The sequence below is a fragment of the Thalassophryne amazonica genome, chromosome 2, assembly GCF_902500255.1.
Source record: "Thalassophryne amazonica chromosome 2, fThaAma1.1, whole genome shotgun sequence".
In the NCBI taxonomy this organism is placed as follows: Eukaryota; Metazoa; Chordata; class Actinopteri; order Batrachoidiformes; family Batrachoididae; genus Thalassophryne; species Thalassophryne amazonica.
In genome coordinates this window covers 64,996,848-65,014,081 of record NC_047104.1, presented here as the reverse complement: position 1 = coordinate 65,014,081, position 17,234 = coordinate 64,996,848, and the positions used below count along the sequence as shown (strand labels likewise).

Sequence of the window (17,234 nt, the reverse complement as noted above, 5' to 3'; positions counted from 1 at the left end):
GTGGTTAAGGTGTTGGGCTTGAGACCAGAAGATCCTCGGTTCAAATCCCCGCCTGACTGGAAAATCACTAAGGGCCCTTGGGCCAGATCCTTAATCCCTTAAGGATCTGGTGTGGTGTGTAGTGAGCGCCTTGTATGGCAGCACCCTGACATCGGTGTGAATGTGAGATATTATTGTAAAGCGCTTTGAGTGTCTGATGCAGATGGAAAAGCGCTATATAAATGCAGTCCATTTATTTAAGTTGTATCACGGTGACTTGTAAGCCGCGGAAGAAATAAAGATTTTTTTTTTTTTTTTTGAAGTGATCCGCATGAGTTGTGGCAGGTGTATGTAATTAAAGCGGCCACCTCATTGTGTATGCAGAACGGCAGCGCGTGCACGCAAAAGAGCGATTTTGCAGACATAAACGGACAAGCACAAAGTTAAAATTGGGATCATGGAGTGAAAATAACTGTGTTTAAAGCCGCAGAAGAAATCAAGCCAGCGAGCCACAGATGGAAAGGAAGCCAGCGATGAGCAGAGAGGCGGCTGTCAAGGAACCCGTTGTTCGGTTCCAGCTGGTCTTGTGAATTACAGGTGGACAGCAGCCTGGCACGCGGCACACACCTGCGAGACTGTACTGGAGCATCTATTTTTGGACTGCGTTTAAAAAATGTGACATCTTAAATGCTGCTGTGAATTGAAAACTCACACTTTAAAGGGACCAAGTGTGGGAGGGCTGGACCAAACCCATGCCTAAATGTGCGCCAACGTCACGTTATCATGACGCTACATGGATCATATGCGGTGACACGAGCCACTCGAGGCTGGAAGGGGCTCAAATGACAGGTCCGTCGTGGCTCACTAGAGGCTGATACCTGCGACATGCGAGGTACAGAGAGGCACATAGAGGCACCTTAGTAGTTAATATGCGATGGTTTAAATTATTCTTCAAGTAATAGCTGACACACTCATGCATGGCTTATTATTCATAGTTTATTATATGGTGGGACCCAGACTTTAATCTCCAAGTTGCTCCCTGCATGTACAGTAGTTGGGCACTTTGTACGGTAGCATGGTGACATTGGTGTGTGTGAATTTGAGGCATCATTGTAAAGGTTACATCTTACTATGTCTGTGTATTTTTTGAATTGCAAGTATAAAATGTATAAAATAACATTTTTCATGCACCTGTGGGGAGAAATAATAATAAAAATAACCTGTACTATTTTGTGGATGGAATATACGTAGACTTGAATGAAATCACATAAATCAAAGCGGTCTGACAAGAGAGACGTCATCTGTAGAATTAAACCAAACATTCACACTTGTAGACTGTACAAATTATTCTGCATGTTTTGTACAACTACAAAGCTTTTTTAATATACATGCTTGATGAATGTACCATGCAGAAGAAGTGGGACTGATTGATTTCCTTCCCCTCCCTCCACCCACTCTCTCAGACATCTTCCAGATGGAGTGGAAGCTGACATTGTTGCAACTATCAAGAAAAACCTTCAACTTCAGCCAAAGTGATGCCATCCATCTCTTCAGACTTGGATGGAGTGTATGAAAAATAAGAATTGGTAAATTCATGCCTGTTCATTTTTTCTTTTAAATGTCAGTGATTCTTATTGGAAGTTGTTTTTGTTTGTAGCGTGACTTGAGAAAAAGGAGATAACCCAATTAAACTTGTTCAGTTATCACAAACGCTCTCTCACACATCTGTGGGAATTGTTTCTCCTGTTCAACAGATCACTGTGTTTCACATCAGCTCAGAGAACACCAGGACATCGATGTCGCCATTCTTAGAGCTTTGCTTCAAGGTTAGTGGAGGAATCATTTCCCCAAAATGTATTAATAACGCATCACAGCTATGAGAACAGAAGTCCAGGTCACACTGATTCACGCTGTTCCTGTGGTTCATTGTTTATGACGTGGGAAGTTGTTGGCATCTCTATATTAATATTTTGTGAGTCTGTAATGTTTTGATAGGCTTTGAAAAAAGCTTTCTCTCTCTCTCTTGTGGACCATCTTTGTGTTCATGCAGAGATCATATTTCTAACTTCCACAAGGCCCCGTCCAGCAGTGAGCTCCATGGTTTGGTCTACTTCTGTGTCTCTGCACTATAAGAGAGAAGTAAAAGTATTAAAAGAGAGCAAGCAAGCAAGCAATACAGAAGATTAATATACCCTCTTGTATACCCTCATCTTCAATCTGTTTGTTTGTTTCTCCTTTGCACATTTTTTGTACAAAAGTTTTTTTACTTAATTAAGCTGTTTTTTTAATTTGTGAATTGTTTAGTGTTTATTTGTACGTTTGTTATAAGTGGTGATCCTTAATAGAACGTGACAGCATTCGCAGTGGTTAATGTGATGGTTCTTGGAGCCCAAACTGTCACGTGTTGTTACGAATTGACACGGAAACTGTCAGGTGTTGACATGAATTATAACGCGGTGTGACATTTCACTGTGCGCCACTACGAATTATTTCTCTCACGTGAGCATAATTAAACACTGCTGCACCACGTTCAGTTTCATTGCTGCAGTATCCCGAATAGGAATAGTCACGCCAAGACAGGCAAGTGTCATTCCACACTTCCCGCTGATGCTCCTCAGGACGCTCCTGCAGGTGTTCCACATGCTATTGTGCCTGATGTTTGGGAGAACGAGTCTGAGCCAGCGGAGACCCAAGTACAGCCAGACATCTGGCTCTCCCCATCTCCTCCTCCTCCTTTCTGCCCAACTCCAGTGGCACAGAGCCCAACTAAGCATGCAATCACAAGTTCTTCTTTTGCTGTGGATTCACGGATGTTGAGGGGCAATCTGGAGCGATGTGAACTGTTCAGCAGCTGACAGTAGGATGAATATGGGGGTGTGTAGAGAGAATTCGCCTGATTCACAACATTCCTGACAGATGATGATGAATCCTGACAGACAATAATGCGCTGTTGCAGTAGTGGGCAACAGCGCGGAACATTATTATTGGCGGTGTGTAATGGTTCCTGATAATTCGCTAGCGGTACGTGCCATTAATACTAACACGTGGTAACAGGTTGCAACAGTTCCTGAGGACTCCTGACGCCTCTGCCCCGAATCACCACATTCGTGATCGACGGCCAAGAATGGATACTTCGTGGCATTCATGACTTGTCATTATGTGTAAACGTAGCATAGGTTTCAAAGAAAGCTTTTACTTTATTCAATTTCAACACAGCTGTGATGCTTGATATAATTTTTTCAGACAAGTTAACATTTTTCATATTTTTGGACATATGTCACTTAAAAACTCAATGAAACACTCATATTTGAACAGTTTTGATACTTTTAGCTGAAATATACCATTTATGGCATGACAAATACCCATGGTTGTGTTCAAAAGTTTATTTTCCTTTCCACCAGATCTCCTCCACACACACACGTCCTCTAAATGTGACTTAAACTTTAAAGCTTGTCAGAAGCATACCATTGACATGTGCCTCTTTTCTTCAGAAGGCTTTTTCAAAGTACAGTTCAGTGATGATGACCTTTGACCTTTTGGGGTCAGCATGCCTAATGCACATTCCAAAGTTTGGTGACAGTCAGGTTTTTAGGAAAGAAGCTATTATACTCACAGTATTTTTACAAAGTCTGCTAAAGTGATTTTGGCCTTTTGATCTCAGAGTTAATCGGCTTCTTGGGGTCAATATTCCAAACCCAACATTTCTCAACATTGCAGCCATTGAGTCAAAACTCACACATTCTCAAGGAATGTTGGTTTCTCTGAATACAAAAGATAGAGAACCATGCCCTACTTTTTGTAGGTCAGGCTCAGAACTTCTCAGTCGCCCCTCGTAATACAAGTCCAACGGCCATAGATTTTTTTTGTTTGATTGATGTTGAGAAATTGCTTACACAGTGGTGATCAATTCAGTGTATGCTTAATAGGGTTGATTTGATTTAAATTGCCTTTAAAGGGCAATAAAGCAGATTACTTAAGCTGACAAAAGGGCATTTACGTATGTTGTTGTTTTTGCGTGTAACTGAATTGTTTTACTGGTCCTTCTCTACTAACCCCATGTCATCCTGTCAAATAACTAACAGAAGATATACTGTTGCCTGAGAATGACAGTTACTGTACCTGTCTATTTCAGGCACAAACATGCCTGCCTTCGATCAGCTTGTCCTGACTCTGGCCTGGGACCGTGTAGACATTGCCAAGAATCATGTATTTGTATACGGACAGCAGCTCCTGGTATGTTTTTGTGTGTGTGTGTGTGTGTGTGTGCGTGTGTGTGAGAGAGAGAGAGATTTCAGGAATTTTGCTTAGCTCAGCATTAACTCACTATCTTTGGACAAAATGACCCCTGGATCTTTGTACAAAATCTGCAGTTCTAAAAGCTGCAGGTTTGGGTGTTGGCAGGCTGCCATGACCTGTTTGCAGTTTTCCATCACTACAGTGAAGAGGGGGGATGAAGACACTGTCAAGTCATTCTCAAGTTATCAATCTGCAAGTCTCAAGTCAGCTGTCAAACACTTGGTGGTCATTATGACTTGAGACCTGACTTGGGACTTGCGGATTCATGACTTGAGTGACTTGATGGTGACTAAAGCCTGGTTCACACGGCAAGATAATTAGGTTGATATCAGACCTGATCTTCCTCTTCCAACAATCTTAAGGACGCCCCAACAATCGTTATGACGCTGAAGATAATCTTATCAGAAGCCAGATCAGATTGTCTTGGCCGGATTTTGCAGCATGTGTTGTGTCCCCCGACCATAAACGAGCACGCAGCCTACTGAATGTGACACGTACAGCCAATTGGAAAGCGAGGTGACGGACGCACAGAGCGGGAAAAAAAATAAAACAGCTGTTCTGACTTACCAGAAAGTCCGGTGGTCGCGCTGTGAACGCATTTTCTTTTTCTTTTTGTATTGTTTTTTTTTTCCCCTTCTATTTTAAATAGTCCGCAAACTGTCTCCGTCTGTTTACTCTGAAGTCACGTTTAATCTCAAGAGATTTTGCGAGATTTCCTGTCTGACCTGGGAATGTTTGTGTGTGAAATCTTTTTGTGTGGTGTGTTGACTTCACCGTGTGGCTGAACACCACACAATGTACGACCAAACCTGTTAGATCTATGACTTATCTCCACATGTGTGGTCTCCCAGGTTTTGGAAACCTACAGATAATTTTAAAATCCTGCCATGTGAACCAGGCATTACTCCCACTTCTGCTATAACAGATTTCCGTCATTTGGGCTGCCAAAAGGCAAGGTTTGCGCTGACGCCACCATAACGCACAATCAAGGCTGGACAAAAGATATAGAAATTACCGCATTCAAAACATTCAAAAATCAATTTTTAGAATAACATCTCTGTTTTGGTTTTGTTTTTTCTCCTGGCAGCGAGTCCCTGTGTCTTGTCTCTGCAGGAGGAGGAGAGTGCAGTGCATTTGAGTATCTAATAGCGCGTGAGCAAAGGGCAGTTTTAAAAACATAGTTTTAAACTTTTTCTTTCAAAGTCTACTCTGAGTGTCTCTGTGAGTGTTTTTGCTGTGGTTAAACTGAAAACACAGCTGCAGACTCGCAACGCATTAACAACAAACACTAACACTTTTTTCTCCCAAAGTACTAAAATCTCTGAGTATGGCATGACATACGAGGTCTGTCAATAAAGTATAGGTCCTTTTTATTTTTTTCAAAAACTATATGGATTTCATTCATATGTTTTTACGTCAGACATGCTTGAACCCTCGTGCGCATGCGTGAGTTTTTCCACGCCTGTCGGTGACGTCATTCGCCTCTGAGCACTCCTTGTGGGAGGAGTCGTCCAGCCCCTCGTCGGAATTCCTTTGTCTGAGAAGTTGCTGAGAGACTGGCGCTTTGTTTGATCAAAATTTTTTCTAAACCTGTGAGACACATCGAAGTGGAGACGGTTCGAAAAATTAAGCTGGTTTTCAGTGAAAATTTTAACGGCTGATGAGAGATTTTGAGGTCCCGATGCGCGGACCCGTCCGCACGTCTTTCATTAAAAAAATCTCCTTTAACAGTGGAATATCCTGATAAAATGCTGAAACCGACTTCTTCTGAAACTTCTCTGTTCTCTCACGACGTCCTGGATCAATAGAGCCTGAAATGTGGAGGTTTTCAGCTTGAAACCGACTGACGACGGTGCCTGAGAGCGCTGCGCGACGTCTCGCACCGTGGGAAGTCCTTAAAGCGACAGTATCACCTCAAAATCTCTCATCAGCCGTTAAAATTTTCACTGAAAACCAGCTTAATTTTTCGAACCGTGTCCACTTCGATGTGTCACACAGGTTTACAAAAAATTTTGATCAAACAAAGCGCCAGTCTTTCAGCAACTTCTCAGACAAAGGAATTCCGACGAGGGGCTGGACGACTCCTCCCACAAGGAGTGCTCACAGGCGAATGACGTCACCGACAGGCGTGGAAAAACTCACGCATGCACATGAGGGTTCAAGCATGTCTGATGTAAAAACATATGAATGATATCCATATAGTTTTTGAAAAAAATAAAAAGGACCTATACTTTATTGACAGCCCTCGTAAAATGTGCTCATAAAACCTTGTTATCGCTTGATCAGGTTGTGCTTTCCACATAAATACACAACTTCTTGATTGTTCCTGCTCAGAGACTGCAAACTAGGGGCGAATAGAGACGATAAGCGGGTGTTGTGGGGAGAGGTGCCCTCCACAACAAGGTCCACTTTCATCATTTCATTTCAGATCCTGGCTACAGGCCTGAGATTTTAATGAATGAAGTACAAGCTGTAGAAAAACTGTCCCCTTAAAATGTGTTTATCCTGAAGTATTTAAATAATGCGTAGGTTAAAGTCATTCTATAGTATGATGCTGCATTAGAAACGAGCAGCAATGTTTAGTGAAGTAAAATAGAATCTTGTTCAACAGGAGAACAATTTGCAATTTCCTTTGCTGTTTCCACCTTGTTTCACCTTAAACCCTAGAACGTGATCGCAAAAGGGTTTCAATAACAGGTAGATGGGAACACCTTATGATTTGAGTGAGAAAATTTTTTTCCCAGTCCATATATATATATACTTTAATCCCTGTTTTTGTAGTCTTCATTTGCTGACCTCATTGGTTATTTATTTTTAATCAAATCCTTGGTGCTTGTGTGAATGGGAGGACGGATAGTATTTGTCAATATATTGCTTGATGTTCATACAGTGGGGCAAATAAGTATTTGATCGGCTGTCAATTTTTGCAAGTTTTCCCACCTACAAAGAATGGAGAGGTCTGTAATTTTTATCATGGGTACACTTCAACTGTGAGAGACAGAATCTTTTTTTTTTTTTTCAGAAACCCACATTGTATGATTTACTTATTTTTTAATTTAATTCATTTGCATTTTATGTTATGAAATAAGTTTTTGATCACCTACCAACCAGCAAGAATTTTGGCTCTGACAGACCTCTTAGTTCTTCTTTAAGAAGCCCTCCTATTCCGCACTCTTTACCTGTATTAATGCACCTTTTTGAACTCACTACATCTTTAAAAGACACCTGTCCACACACTCAGTCAATCAATCATAGAAGGCAACAGCTATCAGCGTAATTATTAAAAAATGGAAGGAACACAAGATAGCTGTCAGTCTTCATCGGTATGGGACTCCATGCACGATCTCACCTCATGGGGTAAGGATGACTCTGAGAAAGCCCAGAACTACATGGGAGGACCTGGTCAATGACCTGAAGAGAACTGGGACCACAGTCGCAAAGATTACATTAGTAACACACTACATCATCATGGTTTAAAATCCTGCAGGGCAGCAAGGTCCCCTTGCTGAAGCCAGCACATGTCCAGGCCTGTTTGAAGTTCACCAGTGACCATCTGGATGATCCAGGGGAGGCATGGGAGAAGGTCATGTGGTCAGATGAGACCAAAATAGAGCTTTTTGTATCAACTCCATTCACTGTGTTTGGAGGATGAGAACAACCCCAAGAACACCGTCCCAGGTTGGGACGGTGGGAGTGGAAACATCATTTTTCGGGGTGCTTTTCTGCAAAGGGGGCAGGACAACTGCACCATTATTGAAGGGAGAATGGATGGGGTCATGTATCGCGAGATTTTGGCAAAAAACCTCCTTCCCTCAGTAAGAGCATTGAATATGGGTCAACCTGAAACTCAAAACCTGAAAGATCTGGAGAAGATCTGTATGGAGGAGTGGAGCAAAATCCCTGCTGCAGTATGCAAACTTGGTCAAGAACTACAGGAAACGTCTAACCTCTGTAATTGCAAACATTTCTGTACTAAATATTAAGGTCTATTGTATCAAATACTTATTTAATGCAATCAAATGCAAATTATTTAAAAATCATACAATGTGATTTTCTGATTTTTTTTTTTTTTTTTTTTTAAGATGCTTTCTGACAGTTGAAGTGTACCTACAATAAAAATTACAGACCTCTCCATTCTTTGTAGGTGGAAAATCGACAGTAGATCAAGTACTTATTTGCCTCACTGTGTGTGTGTGTGTGTGTGTGTGTGTGTGTGTGTGTGTGTGTGTGTGTGTGTGTGTGTGTGTGTGTGTGTGTGTGTGTGTGAGTGTGAGTGATATTTGAGAAGTGAGATTAAGTTAATAAGATTTACTGAAAGTGTGCAATAATTCTTTAAAATTAGGCAGGTGCTTAAATTTGGGCACCCCAACAGAAAAAATACATCAATATTTAGTAGATCCTCCTTTTGCAGAAAGCCTCTAAATGCTTCCTATAGCTTTCAATGAGAGTCTGGATTCTGGTTGAAGGTATTTTGGACCATTCTTCATGACAAAATATCTCATGTTTCTTTGTTTCCGAGCATGGACAGCCCGCTTAAAATCACACCACAGATTTTCAACAATATTCAGGTCTGGGGACTGAGATGGCCATTCCAGAACGTTGTACTTGTTCCTCTGCATGAATGCCTTAGTAGATTTTGAGCAGTGTTTAGGGTCGTTGTCTTGTTGAAAGATCCAGCCCCGGCGCAACTTCAACTTTATCACTGATTGATGAATATGGTTCTTAAGAATCGGCTGATAGTGACTGGAATCCATGTGACCCTCAACTTTAACAAGATTCCCAGTACCTGCACTGGCCACACAGCCCCAGAGCATGATGGAACCACCTCCAAATTTTGCTGTAGGTAGCAAGTGTTTTTCTTGGAATGCTGTGTTCTTTTTCAGCCATGCATACCGCCCCTTATGTCCAAGTAACTCGGTTTTAGTTTCATCAGTCCACAGCACCTTATTCCAAAATGAAGCTAGCTTGTCCAAATGTGCTTTAGCATACCTCAAGCAACTCTGTTTGTGGCATGTACGCAGTAAAGGCTTCCTCTGCATTACAGCATCTCCTTGTGCAAAGTTTGCTGTATAGTTGAATGATGCACAGAGACACTATCTGCAGCAAGATCATGTTGTAGGTCTTTGGAGCAGGTCTGTGGGTTGACTATGACTGTTCTCACCGTCCTTCTCTTCAGCTTATCTGAGATTTTTCTTGGCCTGCCACTTTGGGCCTTAACTAGTAGTGTGCCTGCGGTCTTCCATTTCCTCACTGTGTTCCTCACAGTGGAAACTGACAGCTGAAATCTCTGAGATAGCTTTTGTATCCTTCCCCTTAACCAACCATGATGTTGAACAGTCTTTATCAGGTAATTTGAGAGGTGTTTAGAGGCTCCCATGTTGCCACTCATTAGAGATTCAAAGAGGAGAAAAAATTGCAAATGGCCACCTTAAATGCCCTTTTTCATTGGATTCACCTGTGTAAGGAGGTCAAGGGTCAGTGAATTTACTAAACCAATTTGTGTTCCAATAATTAGTGCTAAATGTATTCAAATCAGTAAGACGACAAGGGTGCCCAAATTTATGCACCTGGCCAATTTTGTTCAAATAATTATTGCACACTTCCTGTAAATACTAGAAACTTCATTTCACTTCTCAAATATCAGTGTGTTTGTCTGCTATATGATATATTTAACTGAAGTTTCTGATGTAGACAACTAATGATTTATAAAGGAAAAACCTTGACAATTATGAGGGGTTGCCCAAACGTTTGCATACAAGTATACAGGGTTCAAGCTAGCGCAGACTTGCGTTATGGCAGTTACGCTATAATTTTGGACCATTACACTTATTTTTAACACCGGGTCTGTAATCAACCATTTCTGCAGCGCGAGTTTGAAGCGTGAATCACTGAAGCAATGCTTTGATTTAATGGCTCGTGGCTCTTTGATTTGCTGCTCTTCAGAAGCGGTAAGTCTGCTTCTTAACCCCTCTCAAAGCCATTAAAATATCATGAGTCACTTTTGTGTGTATTAAAGTCACTAACTGGAACTCTTGTCTTGTGGCAGTCAACAAATGAGAATTGTCCTCCGTTCCGTTGGCACAGCTCCAAACGCTGCCGGCTCTCTAATAGAGACAAGAAACTATGACTAAAATGTTTTTTCCTCCCAAAATGAGACGTCCTGCATTCTTTATGAACCTGACGTGCAGCGCAGCGAGCTTTAAGAGCTCAGCTCAGATGTATGGAAAGACATTCATGCCAATAATAATGTCTGAAAGGAGATGCTTTTGACAAAAAGTAACAGATTTTATTTCTCTTTGTCCAGAGATCAAGGATCCACCATGTAGAGGTTATTATGTCCAGAGTTTAAGGATCCAGTAACCAATTTCATATTTATTTACTTTAAGACTCAATAAAATGTTGTTCATTTTCGATTTAATCAGCTTATAAAGCGCCAAATTACAACAAAAGCCGTCTCAAGGTGCCTCACACAGAACAGTTCAACATAAAAAAAATTAAATTAAATAAATTAAAATAAAAAATTCAAATACCTAATTAAAAACAGAAGTAAAAGAATAAAACATAAAATAAAAACTACTCATAAGAAAGAGAATAAAAATAGGTTTTAAGTCTTGACTTAAAAATGTCTACGGACTCCAACTGCCTCACTGAGGGCCATGTACTGGCTAACCCAGAATGAGATTGCCCACTCAACAAACTTCCCCAGCCTTCTGGACATGATGAAGGGACTTGGGCTGTCATACCTGGCTTTTCCCCTTTGGGTACCTCTAGAATGGCCAATTTTTAGCTTAAATTTTCAAAACCTATGCCTATCTCGGCTTTCAGTGCTTAACAGTTGAGTGAGTATAGGAGAAATTGTGGAGAGCTGGGCATGTCCGAACTTGTCCTCTAACACTCCAAAACGGAGGTGTTCTTTGTCTCGCTTCATCAGCGAATTGGTCGTGATGCGCGAAGCCTCCGCGCGGCTTTCCATGACAAAATCTCTTGTTAAAAGTGAAATCTACCGGAAAATGGCTGATGTCCAGCTCTTGTGATAACCAGAGAAATTGCACACGATGGCCCCAGCTCCACACAGCCATCCGTTTAGAAATGATGTGGTGGTTTCTGCCTCTCGATGCCGTGCGCCATTGTGGGCCATCCTTAAAGCTGTAGTAACACTCCTTATTCTCTGTGAAGCCCGTAAAAGTTTCACCGAAAGCCAGATAAATTTTTCGAATGGTTTCCAGCTGCCTGTCTCTAACAGTTTCTGAAAAAATTCTGATGGAAAAAAAGCCCAAATCATTCCGCCATTTCCTCTCAATGAAACGACGACGAGAGGGGTGGAGCAGTGCTCATTCAAAGCCTGCCCACAGGCCAATGACGCAACCGACAGGCGTGGAAAAACCCACGCATGCGCACGAAGGTTCAAGCTTGGCTGACGTAAAAACATATGAATCAAATCCATATAGTTTTTGAAAAAAATAAAAAGGTACGATACTTTTCTAACAGACCTCGTGTGTGCGTGTGTGTGTATATATAATATATAAAGTCCCTTCGGCTGCTCCCTTGTTTGCACTCGGGGTCGCCACAGCAAATCCAAGGTGGATCTGCATGTTGAATTGGCACAAGTTTTACGCCGGATGACCTTCCTGATGCAATTCCACATTACATGGAGAAATGTGGCAGGGGTGGGATTTGAACCCAGAACCTTCTGAACTGAAACCAAGGGCAGGGTTCTCGCTAGTATAAAATTTTAGTGTAGTGGTAATGTCTAGGAAGTGTAGCGACTGACGGGGTGGGGGGGGGGGCATGTTTTTATATTCTTTCTGTAGATTCAACATAGTGCTCAGAACATTCTTTGACAGTTTTGGCCCACATTAGGGATAGGACAACTTGTCGTAATAGCTGACTATGTCTCGCAGAAAAATAAAATAAAAATACTTGAAACATTTTAGTTTACATACACACTTAGTCTAGAATATATAACACTTTCACTTTCTAAAATACCTTCCAAAAAATACTGGTTTTCCACAGTACTGAAATTGTTTTCAGTGAATCTGTATGGTAAAATGCCATAACGATAAGTCTGCATATCTCCCATTTGTAACAAACTCATTTAGCTGTTTCTTAGTTGCTCTCATGGTTGACAGCTAAAGTTGCCCTCTGAAGTTATGGGGGAAATGTTTTTGGCCTTCTTTTTGCGTGGCTGTTCTGAAAATTTCTCCTCTTCATTTTCTGTTTCACCTTTTTCCAGCATGGCAAAACATAGCAACACACATTTATGTACATCATAACACTGTTTTGTTTATATGTGGGTGCAGGTGAGCTCTCTGGAGCAAGCAATGCTAGATGCTCTCGTGATGGACAGGGTAGATTTTGTCAAGTTGCTTATAGAAAACGGCGTGAGCATGCATCGTTTCCTGACAGTCAGTCGGCTCGAGGAGCTCTACAACACGGTAATGCTTGTTCCACATTCACCTTCCAGTGAATATGTAGATTAAACCATGTACTTTACTGAATTGCAGGAGTGTATGGAGGTATGTTTAGGTATGATAATAAAAAAAAAAAAAAACTGAAATGTGAACAAAATAATTTGTGAAGCACATAAAATAAATCCTGGATTACATTATGACACAAACACACACACACACACACACACACACACACACACACACACACACACACACACACACACACACACACACACACACACACACACACACACAGAGAGAAATAGAAATCTATATCTCTTTTTTGTACACAAAAAGGAAGTACAGGTGGTTTTAGTTAAATTACCATTCCTCTTGTTTCTATTTTAGAAACAACCTCCAAACAATCACACTCTCCTCCACCTGGTTAGAGATGTGAAACAGGTAAAGTAAGTCAATCTCATTTTCATCACTGGATGTTAACCAAAGCCTGCAAATTTTCAGTCAGTCTTCTTTTTTGGTGTCTTCTTGCAGGGCCACCTGCCCCTGAACTATAAAATTACTTTGATTGATGTGGGCCTGGTTATTGAGTACCTGATGGGTGGGACTTACAGGTGCAACTACACCAGGAAGCGCTTCAGAATAATTTACAACAATCTCCATGGCAACAGTCGGGTGAGTGAAATGTTGCGAAGGCCTTATTGCAAGGGCTAAAGTTCTCCGTCACCACAACGGATTTCCGTCATTTGGAAAATTTAACCACGCGTGCGCACGTGGTGTCGTGTGTTTTGGGGCCGAAATATGATACTCTCACTGTCAAAGCAACATCCCATTCTGCGCTAATCAAAGCAGCAGCAATGTCAGCGTGGACTGCGGAGGAAGGGACTGTGTGAATTTTCCTTCCTCTCCGCTCTGTTTACTGCTTGCCATGAGCCACAGTCTTTCTCCTCTCTGTCTTCGTGGGAACATTGGCAGACACTCCCCAAGTAGTGCGAGACATGGCTTTGCTTTGAACCAATGAAGCAATGGTCCGACTCTGCTTCGATGGTTTGTCGCTTTATCTTAATTTCCCCCCGCTAAAACCCTAAAGAGCATATGTCTGTGAGTAATATTTACCTTTTTTATATTAAACCGACCTGTTATGGTCTTCTAAAACAGTTGACAGATGTGTTTTATAACTTGAAAACGGGACCGATGCTAATGCGTTAGCATGTCTATGGCGTTTTCAGTGTTAAAGTTAGCATTAAGCTGTTCACATCTCAGCACAGTTTGTGTGCATGTTTTCTGTATAATAAATTACTGCCTTAGTGTTTCTTGTCGTAACAGAGTCAAATGTTTTACAAATTGTAATTTATTATTTTTATTTATATAATAATAATCAGAACAATCAGAATCGCCTTTATTGTCATTGTAATTTGCATTACGAGATTTGAGTGCAACTCCAAAAAGGTGCTTTCCGTGGTGTGAGTAATTTTTAGCCAAATAAAAGATAGTGAAATTTAATGGTAAATTATTCAGAGTATATGCACAACTAATATAAACATAAGATTAAATTAAATGTGGACTAAGTAATGTAAAACGAGAATTACGAGGTCTATTAGAAAAGTATCCGACCTTATTATTTTTGTCAAAAACCATATGGATTTGAATCACGTGTGATTACATCAGACATGCTTGAACCCTTGTGGGCCTGCGAGAGTTTCACGCCTGTCGGTTACGTCCTTCGCCTGTGGGCAGTCTTTGAGTGTGGAGTGGCCCACCCTCTCGTCGTTTTTTTCATTGTTTAGGAATGGCTCAGAGACTGCTGCTGTGTTTGATCAAAATTTTTTCAAAACTGTAAGGCACAACTGAGTGGACACCATTCGATAAATTCAGCTGGTTTTCGGTAAAAATTTTAACGGCTGATGAGAGATTTTGGTCTTGTAGTGTCGCCGTAAGGACGGCCCATGGTGCCTGACGGCGATCTGCGCATCGAGGCGGCAGCGTCTCGCCATTTCAAGTTGAAAACGTCCACATTTCAGGCTCTGTTGACCCAGGAAGTCATCAGAGAACAGAGAACTTTCAGAAGAAGTTGGCATGAGGAGTTTATTCGGACATTCCATTGTTAACGGACATTTTGTAATGAAAGAACGTGCGGGCAGAGTCACATGTCGGGCCGGACCCGACCACGGGGGGTCGCGACAGGAAAAACACCTCCGTTGGAAACCTTAACGGGCAAGTTGGAACATGCCCAAGCTGTTAAACAATTTCTCAGTTACTCACTTGTTGAAAGCCATCAAAAGCCGCCTGAATTTTACAAATGGTTTTCAACACGGAGGTGTTTTTCCTGTCGCGGCGCACACAGATTTGCCGAGTCGTCACGGAAATGACTCGGCGAATTTGCGCGCACGTCTTGTGGAATGTCCACATAAAGTCCTCATGCCGGCCTCTTCTGAATCTTCTCTGTTCTCTCACGACATCCTGGGTGAATTAAGCCTTAAATTAGGATGTTTTCGGGTCGAAACAGGCCGACGACGGCCCCTGGAAGCGCTGCACGACGTCCTGCTCTGTGGGAAGTCCTTACACCGATAGAAACACCCCATAATCTCTCATCAGCCGTTAAACTTTTCACCGAAAACCAGCTTAATTTCTCAAATAGTGTCCACTCGGATATTCCCCACAGGTCCAGAAAAAATTTTGATAAAGCAACGCGCGCCGTCTCGAGCAGCGTGTGAAACAAAGGAATTCAGCCGAGAGGGCGGGACCACATCTCACTCAAGGCCTGCCCACAGGGAAATGACGTCACGTGAAAAAACTCACGCATGCGCACGAGGGTTCAAGCATGATTGGTGGAATCGCACGTCATTCAAACCCATATAGTTAAAAAAAAAAAAATAAAAGGGTCGGTTTATTATCTAATAGACCACGTATGTAGAACTGTTTAAGTTTAATGACAATTTGTTTCGGTCAAACCACATCTAAGCTGTGTTTTTACACAAGACAAAAAATAAAATGCAGTAAACTGCACATTTGTGTCTTTTTTCATGAAAATAACTTATTAAAGATCACGTATTACACTTTAGTCAGGCCTTTAAAATACTTTTGTGGACTCTTGCTGTAATATGTTGTCAGTGGTTGAGATAGTTGCTGTAGGCATCTAAAAATCAATCAATCAATCAATTTTTTTTATATAGCGCCAAATCACAACAAGCAGTTGCCCCAAGGCGCTTTATATTGTAAGGCAAGGCCATACAATAATTATGTAAAACCCCAACAGTCAAAAACGACCCCCTGTGAGCAAGCACTTGGCTACAGTGGGAAGGAAAAACTCCCTTTTAACAGGAAGAAACCTCCAGCAGAACCAGGCTCAGGGAGGGGCAGTCTTCTGCTGGGACTGGTTGGGGCTGAGGGAGAGAACCAGGAAAAAGACATGCTGTGGAGGGGAGCAGAGATCAATCACTAATGATTAAATGCAGAGTGGTGCATACAGAGCAAAAAGAGAAAGAAACAGTGCATCATGGGAACCCCCCAGCAGTCTACGTCTGTAGCAGCTTAACTAAGGGATGGTTCAGGGTCACCTGATCCAGCCCTAACTATAAGCTTTAGCAAAAAGGAAAGTTTTAAGCCTAATCTTAAAAGTAGAGAGGGTGTCTGTCTCCCTGATCTGAATTGGGAGCTGGTTCCACAGGAGAGGAGCCTGAAAGCTGAAGGCTCTGCCTCCCATTCTACTCTTACAAACCCTTGGAACTACAAGTAAGCCTGCAGTCTGAGAGCGAAGCGCTCTATTGGGGTGATATGGTACTACGAGGTCCCTAAGATAAGATGGGACCTGATTATTCAAAACCTTATAAGTAAGAAGAAGAATTTTAAATTCTATTCTAGAATTAACAGGAAGCCAATGAAGAGAGGCCAATATGGGTGAGATATGCTCTCTCCTTCTAGTCCCCGTCAGTACTCTAGCTGCAGCATTTTGAATTAACTGAAGGCTTTTCAGGGAACTTTTAGGACAACCTGATAATAATGAATTACAATAGTCCAGCCTAGAGGAAATAAATGCATGAATTAGTTTTTCAGCATCACTCTGAGACAAGACCTTTCTGATTTTAGAGATATTGCGTAAATGCAAAAAAGCAGTCCTACATATTTGTTTAATATGCGCTTTGAATGGAATATCCTGATCAAAAATGACTCCAAGATTTCTCACAGTATTACTAGAGGTCAGGGTAATGCCATCCACAGTAAGGATCTGGTTAGACACCATGTTTCTAAGATTTGTGGGGCCAAGTACAATAATTTCAGTTTTATCTGAGTTTAAAAGCAGGAAATTAGAGGTCATCCATGTCTTTATGTCTGTAAGACAATCCTGCAGTTTAGCTAATTGGTGTGTGTCCTCTGGCTTCATGGATAGATAAAGCTGGGTATCATCTGCGTAACAATGAAAGTTTAAGCAATACCGTCTAATAATACTGCCTAAGGGAAGCATGTATAAAGTGAATAAAATTGGTCCTAGCACAGAACCTTGTGGAACTCCATAATTAACTTTAGTCTGTGAAGAAGATTCCCCATTTACAT

The 17,234-nt window shown here is 41.5% G+C and overlaps 1 protein-coding gene across 1 annotated transcript in view; it reads left to right on the top strand.

Annotated features, from left to right (window-relative positions):
* The window catches only part of trpm7 (transient receptor potential cation channel, subfamily M, member 7), a 165,365-nt gene that overhangs the window by 56,177 nt on the left and 91,954 nt on the right, over positions 1–17,234 (top strand). The window contains 10 exon segments of the mRNA XM_034186905.1: positions 1,443–1,488; positions 1,490–1,529; positions 1,532–1,565; position 1,637; positions 1,734–1,755; positions 1,758–1,805; positions 4,112–4,212; positions 12,576–12,710; positions 13,074–13,127; positions 13,218–13,358. Of these exon segments, the coding sequence (XP_034042796.1) occupies positions 1,443–1,488; positions 1,490–1,529; positions 1,532–1,565; position 1,637; positions 1,734–1,755; positions 1,758–1,805; positions 4,112–4,212; positions 12,576–12,710; positions 13,074–13,127; positions 13,218–13,358 (622 nt within the window).